The sequence below is a fragment of the Pinus tabuliformis genome, chromosome 3_1, assembly GCF_031772625.1.
Source record: "Pinus tabuliformis cultivar Carrire ecotype Pingquan chromosome 3_1, CPIR1, whole genome shotgun sequence".
Lineage (NCBI taxonomy): Eukaryota > Viridiplantae > Streptophyta > Pinopsida > Pinales > Pinaceae > Pinus > Pinus tabuliformis.
Window position 1 is genome coordinate 464,356,914 of NC_142301.1, and position 16,005 is coordinate 464,372,918.

At 31.3% G+C, this 16,005-nt stretch overlaps 1 protein-coding gene across 1 annotated transcript; it reads right to left on the minus strand.

Annotated features, from left to right (window-relative positions):
• Positions 1-7,048: 7,048 nt before the first annotated feature.
• LOC149187763 (putative lipoxygenase 6) lies at positions 7,049-14,172 on the minus strand. The gene is made up of 4 exons (XM_089409753.1): positions 14,022-14,172; positions 7,660-7,745; positions 7,459-7,566; positions 7,049-7,345 (listed from the first exon to the last, which is right to left on the minus strand). Exons 1-4 carry the CDS (start codon positions 14,170-14,172, stop codon positions 7,049-7,051), a joined length of 642 nt encoding a protein of 213 aa, XP_089265879.1.
• Between the last annotated feature and the right edge of the window lie 1,833 nt (positions 14,173-16,005).

Sequence of the window (16,005 nt, forward strand, 5' to 3'; positions counted from 1 at the left end):
TGTGTATGCCTTTCTTATATCTGATGACTAGATGAAACTGTTGTAGAAAACCCATCCACCTATAGTGTCTTCATTGCTGCAATTTAGTTTGCGAGTGCAAATACTGAAGTGGTTGATGATCAATATGTATAATTGTTTCTATACCCATTAACTAATGTTTCCACTTTTTCACACTCTGTACTATTGCACAAAATTCTTTATCATATGCGGGATAATTAACTACTACAGAGTTAAATGTCTCAGAATGGTAGCATATGGGTTTACCATGTTGCATCAACACTGCTCCCATGGCATAGTCACTGGCATCTGTTTCAATCTCAAATGGTTGTTGAAACATTATCTCACTCGATACAAAACTTTTACTCAAACTACTCATTTTTCTATTAGATATCTAATGAATAAACCTATAAATAATGGTAGAATCATGTGATGGAATTTATTGTTATAGGAATTCAACATTACCATATTATATAGACCTAGAAAGAAAAAACACAGTTGTTGATTTTCTCTCTAGGATGCAAAATATTAACACAACAATCCCCACCAGAAATTTAGAGGAAGCAATTGAGATTGAAAAAAGACCAAGAAATCCCAATAGAGATGATGGCTCAAAGATTAGCAGTTGATGGATCCCTGCCCTCTCTTCCTAGTCGGTTCCCCCCCCCCCCCCCCCCCCCTTGTCTTCTGACCCGTCTTCTAAATTTATTAGAATGATTATGTATGCATTATATATCTTTAAGTTTATATTTAATTAATAAGCTCTATTAATAGGTTATATGATCCTTTAATATTAATATCAATAAGAAAAATACTATTATTAATAATTGAGTAAGAATATTATAATAATCAGATTTATAATATCAATATTATAGTTATAGGAATATTAAGAGTAATTAGTCCATACTTTTTGGTTTTAATATTTTTAGTCTTTTTAGGAATTTTCCATCATATTCTTTCCCTTAAATTTATTAGATGGTCCCTTATATAACTATCATAATATGGTATAGATGATTATTAACCTAGAATTTATTAGATAGATTAAGTATACTGTTATGAAACCAGCTCAAGGAAAGATAGAAAAGATAGATCAACGCCTTAGAATTCAGCCTCTTCGAGGGGGCAACCTCCTTTACATTACATAAATGAACAATTCTTCGATGATTCAAATGACAAAACCTCCTTTCTATATATAGGAGTCTAAGGAGTCACAATATAATCCAGCCGACCTAACAATAATAATATAAAGCCACAAAAATAACAATAGAGGGATTCTATGGGCACATTAATAACAATATGGGGGCAATGGGGGCACAACAATATAAATAAGGGGTATAACTACAATAGTAATGGGGTAATCACTAGTATTATAGGGACCCAACATATACATATTTAATTATTGGGCTCTATTAATAGGTTATACAAACCATTAATAACATTACGATAATACTATTATTAATTATTAGCTAAGAATAATATTATAATAATAATATAATTTTAAAGTAATAATTAAATTTATAATATTATTATTATAGTTATAGGGATATTAAGGGTAATAAATACATACTATTATTAATATTAATCACTATTAAACCTTTTAACATAAATATGGTAACTTTTTACATAATTATTAACATTACCTATAACTATTCTTACTATTAGTTTAGTTAAAAATTATAATATTAAAAAGAAATATTCATAAAGTTGTTATTTTAAGGAGTTGTATTTAGTGCGACTTTTTGGAGATTCCGGTGACGGAATCCGGCGGAAAAAATTGAGCTTAAATCTTGATTTGTATTATTTAAAATGGTTTTTTAACTACATATTTGGATTCAGCACCCTGAAAAACCCCTGGGACACTTTGATTGTGCAGAAATTAGCTATCAAACTTGCGATTTCAATAAATTGCTGCCGGATTTTGACCGGAAAAACCCACCGGAAAAGCTTCCAAAAAGTCTCTTTAAAGACAACTCCTTATTTTAACATCCAGAACCCACAGTATATTATTATCATATGTATTAATTCATTCAATAAATTTATCGAATAAAATTATTATAATTAAATAATAGTATTAAATAGAATTTTGGTCCATGTCCTTATCCCTTAATCATGTCTAGTCCGATTGGCTAGTCAAAGTTAGCCATTACATGGTCAAATATAGTCGTTAGTCCGATCTAATTACCCAGCCCCATATAGTCATTTCTTAGTCAAACTTAGCTGTTGGAAGATCTGCTCTCCCTATTTAACATGCAGCCATGATCTGATTCTTCAACTGGTCTTAACGATGAACCACACTTATTGGTTCGAAGCGCGTCAACAAATATATCATAATGTGATTTACGTCAAAAAGTCTTCTAATAACAACAATTCCTACAGAGCATAATTTTCTTGACCAACATCTTCTTACAATATCTACTAAATCTACTTGATTTTTAGATATCGTTAATTATTTGGCTACAAAGAAGTTTCCTCCTTAATTGTCAACCAAAAAACGATAAAGAGTTATTAGATCGAGTGCACCTTATTCTTGGATGGAAGGAGAATTGTATTGAACAAGAGTACACTTAATCATCACAATATGTGTTTGAGAAGATGTAGTACCTGAAATATTGAAAGTATGTCATAAAAATCCTTGCGGATGACATTTCGCCGATAGAAGGACTGCATACAAAGACCTTCTCTTGGGATGTTATTTCCCTTCTCTTTTTAAGGCTGCCAAAGAATATGTCAAGGGATTTGATAGTTCTCAATGAATAGGGAAACATGTTCAATAAGATGAAATGCATTTACAACCACACATACTGATGGAGCCATTTGAAAAATAACCTATAGACTTTATAGGTCTAATTAATCTAGCATCCAAGTAGAAAAGGTACATTATTGTTTGCACTGGTAATGTCACTAAAGGGGTAGAGGTTGAGAAATTAATTTTTGATACTGAAAATATTATTGTTACATTTCATTTTCAGTATATTTTCACTCATTTCGGTGTCCCAAGAGAAATTGTAATAGATGAAGGTGTGAATATCACATCCAAACTTGTTTAGAAGATCATGGAGTAGTATGAAATCAAACATCACAAATCCACTCCATAGCATTCACAAGATAATGGATGAATGGAATCTACAAATAAAGTTCTTAAAGCCATACTGACCAAGATTGTGCGTCTACAAAAGAGAGATTAGGGAAAAAGGATTTCAGAAGCAATTTGGGCACACTAAACCACATGGAGACATTCCACTGGACACACTCTTTGTGAGCTTGTCTATGGAAATCAAGTTCTAATTCCTATTGAATTCCAAGTGGAGACATATAGGACAACAACAAAGTTAGGGGCTAGATCTCTCTAAAGACAAAAATTAAAGATTGGCCCAACTCAATGAGTTGGATGAAATTAGACAAGATGCCATACAAATGACAAATATCATTCATCAACAAAGGAAGAGATCGCATGACAAATTTACCATGCTCAAGAAATTCAAACCAAGTGATTGGGCCGTTCTGTTTGACTCAAAAATTAAATATTTTTAAGGGAAATTCCAAACGCATTGGTTAGGCCCCTATGAAGTAGAAGTTTTTTTTGATATTGGAGTGGTAGGAATCGAGATCATTAACGAATAAGGGGTCATGTTTCTTGTCAATGGGAATAAACTAAAACTTTATCACAAGTCCTTAATAAAAGAGGATTTAATTCATAATTTGTAGCAGAATACCAAGTTAGAGTTGGTGGAGAAAGGATACCATTCTCCTTTACCACCAATTGTTGGATAATTCAATTTTGCTTTATATTACTTTACATTAAATTGTCAATCCAAGACATTAAATTGAATGTTCAACCAACTCCTAATGGCTAACCATGGTTAACCATGGATAGAATGGTCAAACATGGTCAACCATAATGCAATCAAGATCTCTATGGTTGAATGTGATCAACAATGGTCAACCCTCTTCAACGATGGTCAACCCCATTAAACATATGAATTATTAATATAGCCATTGTGTAACATTAATGTAACCTTTACCATGGTCAACCTCATCAACCCTCATCAACCATGGTTAATGAATCCACCACACACATCGGCTTTTAGCTGACACAACCAAATTTACTAATGTGGTTGATATATATATCGATTGGTGACATTTTCCACCTTTTATATAGCAATTGGTGTATGAAAATAACGTTGATCAACGTGTATCAGCCACATTAGTAAATTTGGTTGAACCACATATCACTTCAAAGGCATTGATTTATTCATTGTTTTATCTGAACTCATTATATTACTCCTTGTATTCTTATACAGATTAAGCACGTCAACCATAATCATGTTATACTATTAGTGGTTGTCCATGGTAAAACATGGTCAACCACATCCAAATTACTAATATTAGCATTAGGACCATGTAAGAATATCATTAAAGTATTTTATTTTCGAAATGAATAATTTTTTATATAAACATTTTAATTAAATGTGTTTTACTCTAGTAAGTTTTGATTTTCTAACCACAGTCTTACTTGTGTCGAATCTGTAATAACTTAATTGAGTTAGAATATATGTTAAGCATGAAAACCTCTATATTACTTTGGTTGAATTTGTCTGAAACTGAAAATAATTCAATTTAATTTCATGTTGTTATTATATATAGTAATTGTTGTTTGCTTCCAATATATTCTCAAAATTGATATGGGTGAGTAACGGATGTTATGTCAATAACTTTTCTTATCGTAAATTTCAAAACATGGATGATTAACATGGATGATATGTTTCATTGAAGAGAATTCACTGATAGTGACTAGCATTTACCTTAAATGTAAATACTTGCTTTTAAAAATAAATGCATCTTATTTTCCAAATGGAAAATGCACAATAAACATCATAGGTATGCAAAATTATATGCTAGTGACTTAAATTGCAATTAGGAAACTTGTGGCTTAGGTAATTTTCTCTGCAATTCCCAACACAATATCATACCCTCCAATAGGCTTTGGGATTACATTAAAGAGACGACATTGGTTTGGAGTGATACAAACTGAATATTAATATATTGAATTGTCACAGTACAAAGAATGGGAGTAGATGTATTAGATGGATATACTATTAGGGACACCGCGACCAGTAATGCCATCAAACTTTGATAAATCAGTGGTGTCAGGATACAGCAACGTATATGGAACTAGAGTGGGCTCAAGCCTATTCTTCAATTTGGGATTATTGTTTCTGGTTGTTACCTTCTTCTCCACCTGTTCTAACCTCGATGAAAATCAGTTGAAAGCTTCATATATTCCATTGTCATCGTTCCATTCTGGTGTGGATCCTTGTATTTGTCCCATGTACACTTCATTTTTAGCATGCTTTGATAAGATATCCAAAACGTCCATGACAAGTGTGGCTTCGGAGGGAGTAGATACATTTTTAACGAAAGATTCGTCTACATCTCTCACCATCTCAGTGTATTCTTTGGAACCTTTCTCTAGAATGAGTTGTTTACTCATGGTGGGGAGATTGGTCATGTACCCTCCATAAGCATACTGCCCGAAGTTGATGGCAGCATGATGAGCGGATGCAAGCCACATAATAGTGGTTAGTGCTTCAACAACTTCATGTTTTGTCTTCATTTCATACCATCTTCTCGGATCATTCTTTAAGTCTCCATGGCCAATGTTTACTATCTCACTCCACCAACCTTGCAATTCTTGATCTCTTTTCATAGATGCATCATGTTTGTAATACAAAGATAAGTAGTCTGCAACCCTTCATAGCAGACCATATTTCGAGGCCATCCACAACAAATGGGTAGTCTTCAATCATGAGCTTTAGCTCGTGGGGTGTTTTTGGGTCCCAAACAGCCATTCCCCTGAAAAACATAAAATTTATATGTCAATAGAGTATGTTAAGAATATTTAATGAAAATAATGTTTTAGTCTTTGAAAACAAACCTTTTAATAAGATCAGCCGACAATCCTTGCTCATTAAATCTCCAATCTTTGTAGATCGTAGATGACATCTCCATAGAGTATTTGCCAGGAGTAAAGATTTTTTCAATAATTCCTCCCATGTTGATTAAGCTCTGACACGCAGCTTTATTGATGTCCATTGTATCAAGATAATGAGGTATCGATAACTTGTACAATGGATGCATTCTACTCAGTTGCCTATGAGTAGTTATGATAAAAGGCTCCATTATTGCATGAGTTCTCAGCTTACACTCATTAAAATGAGGAAAATTCAATGTAGTATTTTGAAACTCTTAGACTACTAATAACTAAGTATAGAGATTTCTAAAAAAACACATTTCAATTTAAAAATGGATAATTTTAGTGTGTTTAACACATAATAATAATAATAATAATAATAAAAACAAGAAAAATATATATACTTATTACTATTATGTTTAGTTATGTATATTTGACTTTAAATAATTTAATATTTAAAAATATGTATTGCTTAGTTTTATACTTAGAGAAAATAGTGTGAGCACATTTTACTAACCAAAATTACTTTGCCAAAATTATTATTAATAACAAGTAATAAATTCTTTTAAAAAAGTGGAAAAGAAATATATATAAATAGATATATATAAATTAAAAAATAATATATATTTTTTAATATTAAAAATTATATATATATATATATATAATAAAATTACAACTTTAAAAAAATATGACTACAAATTTTATTCAATTTGTCACTTAATTCATCATGTTATAAATTCTAAACTTTGAAATATCCTATTTTATCCTTGTGTTCTTTTAATATATTGCCGCACGTCTCCACGTTCTTCTCTAAACCACATTTTCCTTCTTGTAGATCTTCACCTCATTTTGGTTACCATATATAAAAATATTACATTATGTTTACCATTACTCGTGGATCTATTAGGTTTACCATTATTCGTGGATCATGTATGAATCAATGATAATTGATAAGCTATATTTCACATATCAGCGAGAATAATAGAAAAGTCTAAATGTAAATAAGGATATTTTTAGATTTTAAAATAATAAATTAAAAGAATAATATAGTCGATATTATTATAATATAAGCAAGAATGTTTACCAATGACTAATCAATTGATGGTAACCAGCATCGTTGACACGAGCATGAGCTTTTGCTAGCAACCATAACGCTCCTTCTTCTGTTCCCTCCTCAGCAGGAGTGTACACGTTTCTAACACGTAATTCTTGTTCAGCGGTGGGAGGCAAACACAATTCAATGGCCACGGGCTTCAGCACTCCCTCGTTCGTGAGGAAGAAAAGTGTGTGACTGCCATATGTTTTACTCCCCTCCGATAGCTTATTGATGCGTTCGGCATACAACATATATGCATCATAGTAGTCCAGAATAAAGAGCTTCTTTGAGGCAACAGTCGGCATCAACATACATAGATTTGATTTATTTGAAATACCTGTAAACGAATGGAGAACTAGAAGAGAGTATAAGATTAAGGTAAAGCGCGACGAACCTGCCCCACGGAAAGGCCCTCGAGGAACTTTTCTATGTATTGCTCGGTGATTGAACTCTTCTGTGGGCCGTAGATATTTGGGTCCAAGCTGCTGGACGGGGGAAATGTCTGTCACACGTGAAATCTAATTATCGGCGTGTTTGAACAAAATGCCATCACAGATCCTTAGCCTATCCGTACATAAAGGACTCATCCAATTACCTGTAAGCATTGAATTACCATCAGATTCAAACCAGCTAGCGCCTGTCTTGCACATTCAAGATCGGCCTTCCACGCGCTCTTATTACCTATGGTTGCCAAAATTACCTTATTACCTATGGTTGTATTAGAGATTTTGAATCAATCTACCATTTTGAATACAATCCTCAAATATTTTATGGTAAGCATCATGAATAATTTTTTTTACAAGAATAAATAATTTTTAGCAAAGGATCTCTTTTTTAAGACGAAAAACATAACTTCCATTCAATAAAGAAAATTTTTTACATATTCATGATTCTTTACAAGATAGATGGCAAACAAGAGTAAGTATGTTCCACCAACATCTGTCTCATGACATAATCTATTGTCGTGTCAAATCATCAATCAAAAGAGAGTAGAGATGCATCACTAACCACAACGAAAAAGTAAATAATAAACACGCGAAACCAACAAAAAGCCATTTAGTTCAATGAAAAAATGGAAACAAAAAAAACCAAAGATAGGGGAGGGAACTAGATCTAAAAGAAACCATGTCATTGCTCTGACCACCATAAAAGAGTTCAAAGAACATGAACCCAAGGCACATGGAGAGGCCAAGAGTGGAAAGAGAATCTACCTCCAAATTTTGTTCCCGGTAGACATGCCTAGAGTTGATTTCTGGGATGAGATGTAGGAAATTCGTAATCTATAGCAACCAGATGTAGAGATCCGGGACATCAAGAGATGAGGTTCCTTTCACCTAGTTAATCATAGATAAGGAGTTTCCAATGATTAATATTTTGTCAATGCCAAGCGAAGAAGCACATTGCAGGGTGCCCCAAAGAGTTAATAACTCAGCCCTACCGTTGTGTGCTCCACCACCATACCAGGAGAAATGGAAGTGAACATCTAGGTCAAATTGAAAACAACCGCACATTCATAGTCACCACCGGAGGAAGCCCCATTAAAGAAACATATTGGATAAATTCTCTCCACATCAAAATAAGAGATAGATCAATGAGGGATTTTTGGTTGCCAAGAGACAATCTCTTGGAATAATTCCACTATTCCTATAGTACCTCGTTTGATTTCCAGAGCTTTTCCTTAAGAAATAAGGGCATTACAAGCCCTCCCGATGCCCCATAGAACATCGAGAGGGACAATCTTGTAGGCCTTCATTTTGTAGTTCCAAAGGAGTACGCAATCATGGATGGAAGGTACATTACTAATAGTAGGGATTCCAAAACGAATTGATACCTCTGCCCACATTTAGAGGAAAAATGATAGCGCAGGAATAGGTGTGGGCCATTCTCTGAATCCAACCTGCAAAGCAAGCACCATCGAGGGTCAAAAAATACTCTCTTGAGAAGATTGTCCTAGGTCAATACTCTATTATGGATGGCGAGCCAAGAGAAGCATTTTAGCTTCAAGGGAGCATCCCATTTCCAAATGAGCAAGGTGAATTCTGTGAATGGTAGGGGAAAAGAGGTCGAAGTGATGTGGTCGTAGGCCTCCTTGAGAGGGATTCTGTCATTGACCATTTGCCTGCCTCCCCAACCCCCCCACACTAGCTTATCCAGACTCAGTGATAAGTGGATATCGACCATGCATAGACTATTGTGATAGTCTTCCCACTCAACTGACATGTCCTCCTATAAACCAATCTGCCATGCATGTGAGCAATCCTGAGCAACACAGACAAGTCTATATCTCTCCCACAGGCCATCAAGGGTGTTCATCGCCATATAAGAGAGAGATTTGATTATTTGTTGTGGAAGAGAGTGGCATCCACTGAAACCCTTGATGGAATCCAAACTAATGTGGATCCTTTATCCATTTCTAGTCACCCATCGAATGTTACTACTTAGTCACAGTAGGACAACTCTAATACCGCTCCAAATCTTGGAACATCGGCCAGCTAAAGGTGCCCCCTCAACAATCCATTCCTCAATTATGCATTGAAGAGAGTATTTGTATTCATATGCTCTTAGCCACCAAACAAACTTAGCCACCATTGAGTCTATCTTGTTAATGAAATATTGGGGAAGATTAAAGAGATGCATCTAGTAGATCGAGATGTCAGTCAAGACAACCTTTGTCATAATGACTCTTCCACCCAATGTCAACCATCTTTGGTCCCAACAAAATAGTTTTTTTCTTTTTTTAAATTTAGAAAGAAGACATTCCCAATCATTCAATAAGTATTTGTTGAGCTTTAGAAAACATCCCAGATATTTAAAACCATCTATCATAGAGACTATTTCTAATCCAAACAGGGAAGCTATTTCAAATACTTCTAGGTCATCCACCACCACATCTATTAGCTCAATTTTTGTCTTTTTTTATATAGAGCCCAAAATATTTACCGAAATCCATGAAGATCCTATGAAAAGTGACCCACTTAGAGAGTATTGTTTCACAAGCACACAATGCATCATAAACAATCATCAGCTGAGGAATTTTTCATCATTTGAAGATTTTGCATCCATATATCAATGTTTCCTCAAACCTTGCCTTAACTCCCCTGTTGAAGGCATCCATGATCAGAATGAAAAGAAGCAGAGATAGTGCACATCATTGGCGAAGCCCCCTATAAATTTTGAAGAAATGAGTTGGCACCCTGTTGATGAGAAAAACCAAAGACGTTGATGTTATGGAAGATATTATCCACTTCACATGCTTGTGCAAAAAACCATTTTTATACAGGATCATTGAGATAAATTCCCTATCCACATAGTCATACACCCTGTGGAGGTGAACTTTCATGTTCCTTTTAATTTCTCTTTGATGGGAGAGTTTATGAAAAAAATTAACATAATAGATGTTGGTACATAATTCAAACTTCTTAGTTTAGTTGTTTCACTTGAAGTAATCTTTAACAAGCTTTTTATATCCTCCATTACCAACCATAGAATTATCAAATTCTCTAGCATTGCTTTGTAAGTTTATATGAAACATGTTTTAAATAAATCATTTGATTTTAACCAACATGTTTGAGGTATATATTTCTCACCTTCACATGTTTGTATTTCTTTCATTGTCTTAAGTAACAACTCTATCAATCTCATCAAGGAATGTTTTTCTCCTTCTAGAACCCTGTATTACGGAGAAAAGTGTGCAAAGCTAGATGATGTATATGAGTGCTTATGAGTGACCATCCTTTCCAAGAAATCCCTTTCATACCCCAATGTATGTCCAAATCCATATTGGATTTGTTGGAAAGATGGACCAATTGGATGGCCCAACCTTAAAGTTGTTAATGTCAATGTTGTTTTGAACTCATTTGTGATGTCTTCCATCCATTTCTGTAAGATTGGATATGTTTGTTTGTTGGGATATATGTTTTAATTATGAATAATTCATTTGTTTTGAATAAAAAGAATGCAACAATAGTTTTGAGAAATAATTTATGTGTCACTCAATGGAATTATTATTGTGATTTTGATTAAAGTAAAAAGAAAAAAATATATTAATGTTAAAGAAATATTATCATGACATTATGTATTTATGATTTTCTAGATCATTGTAAAATGTAAATTATACTAAAAGTATATTTTCCAAGGATAAAAGTATATTTTCCATGGATGTAAGATTTGAGTGACTCATTTTTTTTTTACATATAGAGAATAAGATGTGGATTTTTTAAGATCAAAGAAATTTTGATTGAAAAAATACTTGTATAGTGTTAAAAAAAATAGGATTTCAAATTTATTCAAGTAATTTTTATTTGATATATTTTTCTTTAAAGGAAATTATTATAGTTTGATTTTTTTGTTAAAATTCATATTTTTTTCTATGTACAATTTTGAACTAACAAATGACATGATTATTTCAAAATTTAACAAAATTGTAATAAAGTTAAATAGGGGTTAGTATAATCATGGAGTATTCTAGCCAATAATATTTTTAAGAGAAAATGGGTTGTAACTAAAACACTAAGGTTTTGGATTAGTATTTCAAGATATTGAAAGACCGACTTAACAAACACTAAGCCTATTTTTGAGAACAAAAATGTACCATGGAATCTTTAGGATATAGGGTGGCTAAAAAAATAGATACTTATATAAATATAATACTCGATGCAAGAAGAAACACATAAATGTTGGAAACTAGCTTACAGGACAGGAATAAAATGTCACCTTTTAATGATATTACAAAATTAGGGGAGAGGAATTTCAAGAATAAATATTTGGTAAATTACCTACAATTATTAGGAATATGAAAGGAAACTCATTGAAATAAATAAGTATAGAATGATGCTTTGTCTACATTATTTTGTGTGGCATTTCACAATGATATGATAAATCCCTCTCATGATATGAGTTTTTATAGATTAAATGTTAAAATGATTTGTTATTAAGAAAATGAGAACCTTAAATAGCTTTACAAGAGAAAAGATACCTACAAAACATTAGGAAGAGAAAGAATCTATGAATGTAACAAATTAAGGTTTAATTTATAATATGACATCAAAACTCATAATGGCTTCTTTTTTTTTGTAATGACTAAGTAGTCTAGAAGGCCTACATATGTTACGTAGAGTATACTTATGATATAGATATGTGCAGATTTTTTTGTCAATACTTCATAAAATTTATTTATTAATAAATATTATCTATAATTTCTAATATATTTCATTAATTAGGTATTATGATTAGCTTTATTCCTAAAGTTAGGTATTTTAATATAAGATTGGAAAGGTGATGTATTAATTCTTATCCAAAATAAAATATCTTCTAAACATTATAATACTTCATTTACTAATTTTTCTAAACTATTATAATGGATAAAACCACACTAAGTTAACATTTTAATCAAAATGTTTCTAGCCAAATAAAAATTATTCACATATTTTCTAGATAAAATATTCTAACTTAATTTAACAATGAATAAAAATACAATCCTAGTATACATAAACTCATCCATTATAATTTTCCCATTCAACTTATAATATGATAATATATTATATGAGTTTGATAATAAATAGTTTATTATTAATTATCATATATGTTTAATTATAATGTATACTCTATACAAACATAACTCAATGTTGTTGCAACCACAATCGTGTTAGAGAAAAAAAATTGTGACGCTTTAAGGACTAGTTAGTTCACAATTTTCTTAAAAAAAAATACATTAAACCCATAATTTATCTTATTCCACTACAAAAGATGATATTATGGTATTCTGACCTTGTCACTATTGTGATATTTCCATAGCCGAAGATAATCAAGCTTTTATTGTATCCTGGGAAATGTTAATTAAATTAAATTGAAGTTACACTTAAATAAAATATGTTCTTAAATATCATTACTTTTAACAAATCCTTTAATGACATATAAAATTACTAAATTTGGAATTTAAATAATACTGATATACTTATAATTTAATATAAATAAATAAAAATAACTAATATTATCAAATATCATGATAAAAAATTACACCTATGATGAAATTTAAACATATATTCCCTTACTTTTATTGAAATGAAATTCCAAGAATAATGCCCAACAAAAAACATCTGAATCAATTAATTCATATAACAAAAAAATCAAATTAACTTTAATATAATAGAATTTTTAGAAGTTTGCATTTAGATTTAAGGCCGAGCAGATTCACACAAGCTATCTTGAGATAAGATAATTCTCTCTTGCCAAATTTAGAGTTATAAGAGAATCTCCAAACTAGCATGTGTATTTTTAATTTTGGATTACACTGGATGGAGATTGTGTGGAATATAACTCGGGCCTATAAATCAATATAACCACTGAGCAAAATAATTACTTAACTAATAGAATTGCAAAGTAGGGTGTTAAAACACTCAATCTTCCATAGCTTTAATCTCTCCCATGCTGGCACTACAAAGAGATAAAAACACTAATAAAATTAATGAAATCAAAATACTAAGTAAATTAATGATATCTTTGTGCACATACTGCACTTAAAACAAAGAGTTGCAACAAGGAAATAAAATACAAATGCAAGGAAAAACATCATGTTTACCAAAAAAATGAACATGATAGATGTTGGTTTACCAAAAAGATGAACATGATAGATGTTGGTACATAAGTCAAACTTCTTAGTTTAGTTATTCCATTTGAAACTATTTTAAAAAACTTTTTAGATCCTACATTACCAACCATATAATAAATAACTTCCTTGGCATTTCTTTGCAAGTTTAGATTATACATGTTTTAAATTAAAACATTTGAAACTAACATTCACATTTGAGATATATAATTCTCACCTTCATATGTTTGTATTTCTTTCATTGTCTCTTGTAGCAGCTCTATCAAGCTCATTAGCAAATGTTTTTTTCCTTCTTGAACCTTGTGTTGGAGGAGGAAATTGTGCAGAGCTAGATGATGTATATGAGTGCTTACGAGTGACCATCCGCTCCAAGAAATCTCTTTCACGCCCAAGTGTATATCCAAATCCATCTTGCACTTGTTGGAAAGATGGAGCAACTAGATGGTCCAACCCCAACGTGGTTGATGTTAATGCTGTTTTGAATTCACTTGCAACATCTTCCATGCGTTTTTCTAAGGAGTGCAGATGTGACTCATCACCAGGTAACTACATAAGTGACTCAAAAATATGCCTAATATTTTGTTAGATCTTTTCTCATTTGAGACATGGATCAACATTAGTGGAAGAATCCATGGAATAATTAACATTATCATTTACCTACAAAGAAAAAAACAAACAATCATAACAACAATAAAAGAGTGATAAAAAACATAATTAACATTATCATTTACCTACAAAACAAAACAAAAAATAGTCATAACAATAGTAAAAGAGTGATAAAAAAACACAAAATTAACCAAGTTATGAAATTATTACCATGACATCAACATCCAAGTTATCCACACTTTCAAAGTCATCATTTTCACCTATCTGTGAACAAAACATTGTATGGTATTAGATCAAAATGGCTATTATTTATTATTATTGATCTACGTATTCAATGAAATACTCAAGTCACCTAGTTTTGGGTTGTTGCATTGATTCTTGCTTCTAGATTTTCTTGTTCCAACCTTATTTTTTCCCTCATCATGCTAACCTTGATGACATGTTTGCAAAGATATCCATTTTTCACCCAATCACAATCACACATAGCAAAACTTGAACTTGAATGGCATACCATATATGATTTATATATATCATGTTGGCTTTGCACCCATGCTATTGAATAATCTGAGTGGTGCAGTGTCACATTACAATCTGGAATAGATTGTGCCCTTAGCCATGAATGAGCTTCTATTTTCTCCACCTTATAGTTTCTATGGAAACCATTTTCCTTTGCACATTGACGCCACCAATAAAAAATGTGGACCACTAAACACAACTAATGCACCAACCAATCCACTTGACGATTTGAAGTTGCTCGTATTGACTTCAAAAGAACTTGTTTCAAATGTGAATGGTAGGACTCAATAGCGCCATTTGTTTCTTGTCCAGCATGCTTTAAGTGAAGACAACGTTTTGCCCACATTTTTTATTAACACAAAATAAAGTATGTCAATAGTCAATACAATTATACAAAAAATATGAAAATTAAAGCTACAGAAATCAAACCTATTCTGTCCAACCATCGTGCTCGAAAGTAGTCAACAAAGGTGGTTTCCTCTTGGAAGTCATTTAGAAATTTGTTGGTCGTGGTTTCCTCTTGGAAGTCATTTAGAAATTTGTTGATATCCTCAAGTGCAAAATTTGCATTTTTGTGCCTATGCATAATATCACCTAGAAACTTAAATACAACGTTGCAAATAAATATCAACCTTTGATTTATGTATATTACTATAAATATTATTAAAATTAAAAAAGGTTAAAAAAACTAATTAAATTATTTATTCATATGAACTAACTAAGTTCATATGACATTATTTTTAATTGATCAATTTAATTAAAAGTACAAACCTTTCAAATAAATATTTACTTCGATTTGTTTATATTACTATAAATACTATGTGGAGGTTAAATCTCTATCATCCACCTAATAATTACTAATAATTAAATAGATATTTTAGAAGTCTTATTTCAAATAAACACATCTATCAACATAATTAAATTGTTACTTAGTTTTTATTCTAATTCTCAAAAACAAAAATTATTAATTTCTCTTTTATAAATAAATTTTTGTTTCATATAATAATCTCTAATCTTAATATTTTATTATTTACTTAATTTCATTTTTTTAAACATAAACCAAATATCAAATATTATTTTATATTTTATAAATGATTTTTTTTTAATCCAATAATCTCTAATTTTAATATTTTATTATTTATTTCATTTCATTTTTTTAAACATAAATCAAATATTAAATATTATTTTATATTTTATTAAAATTTATATTATTTA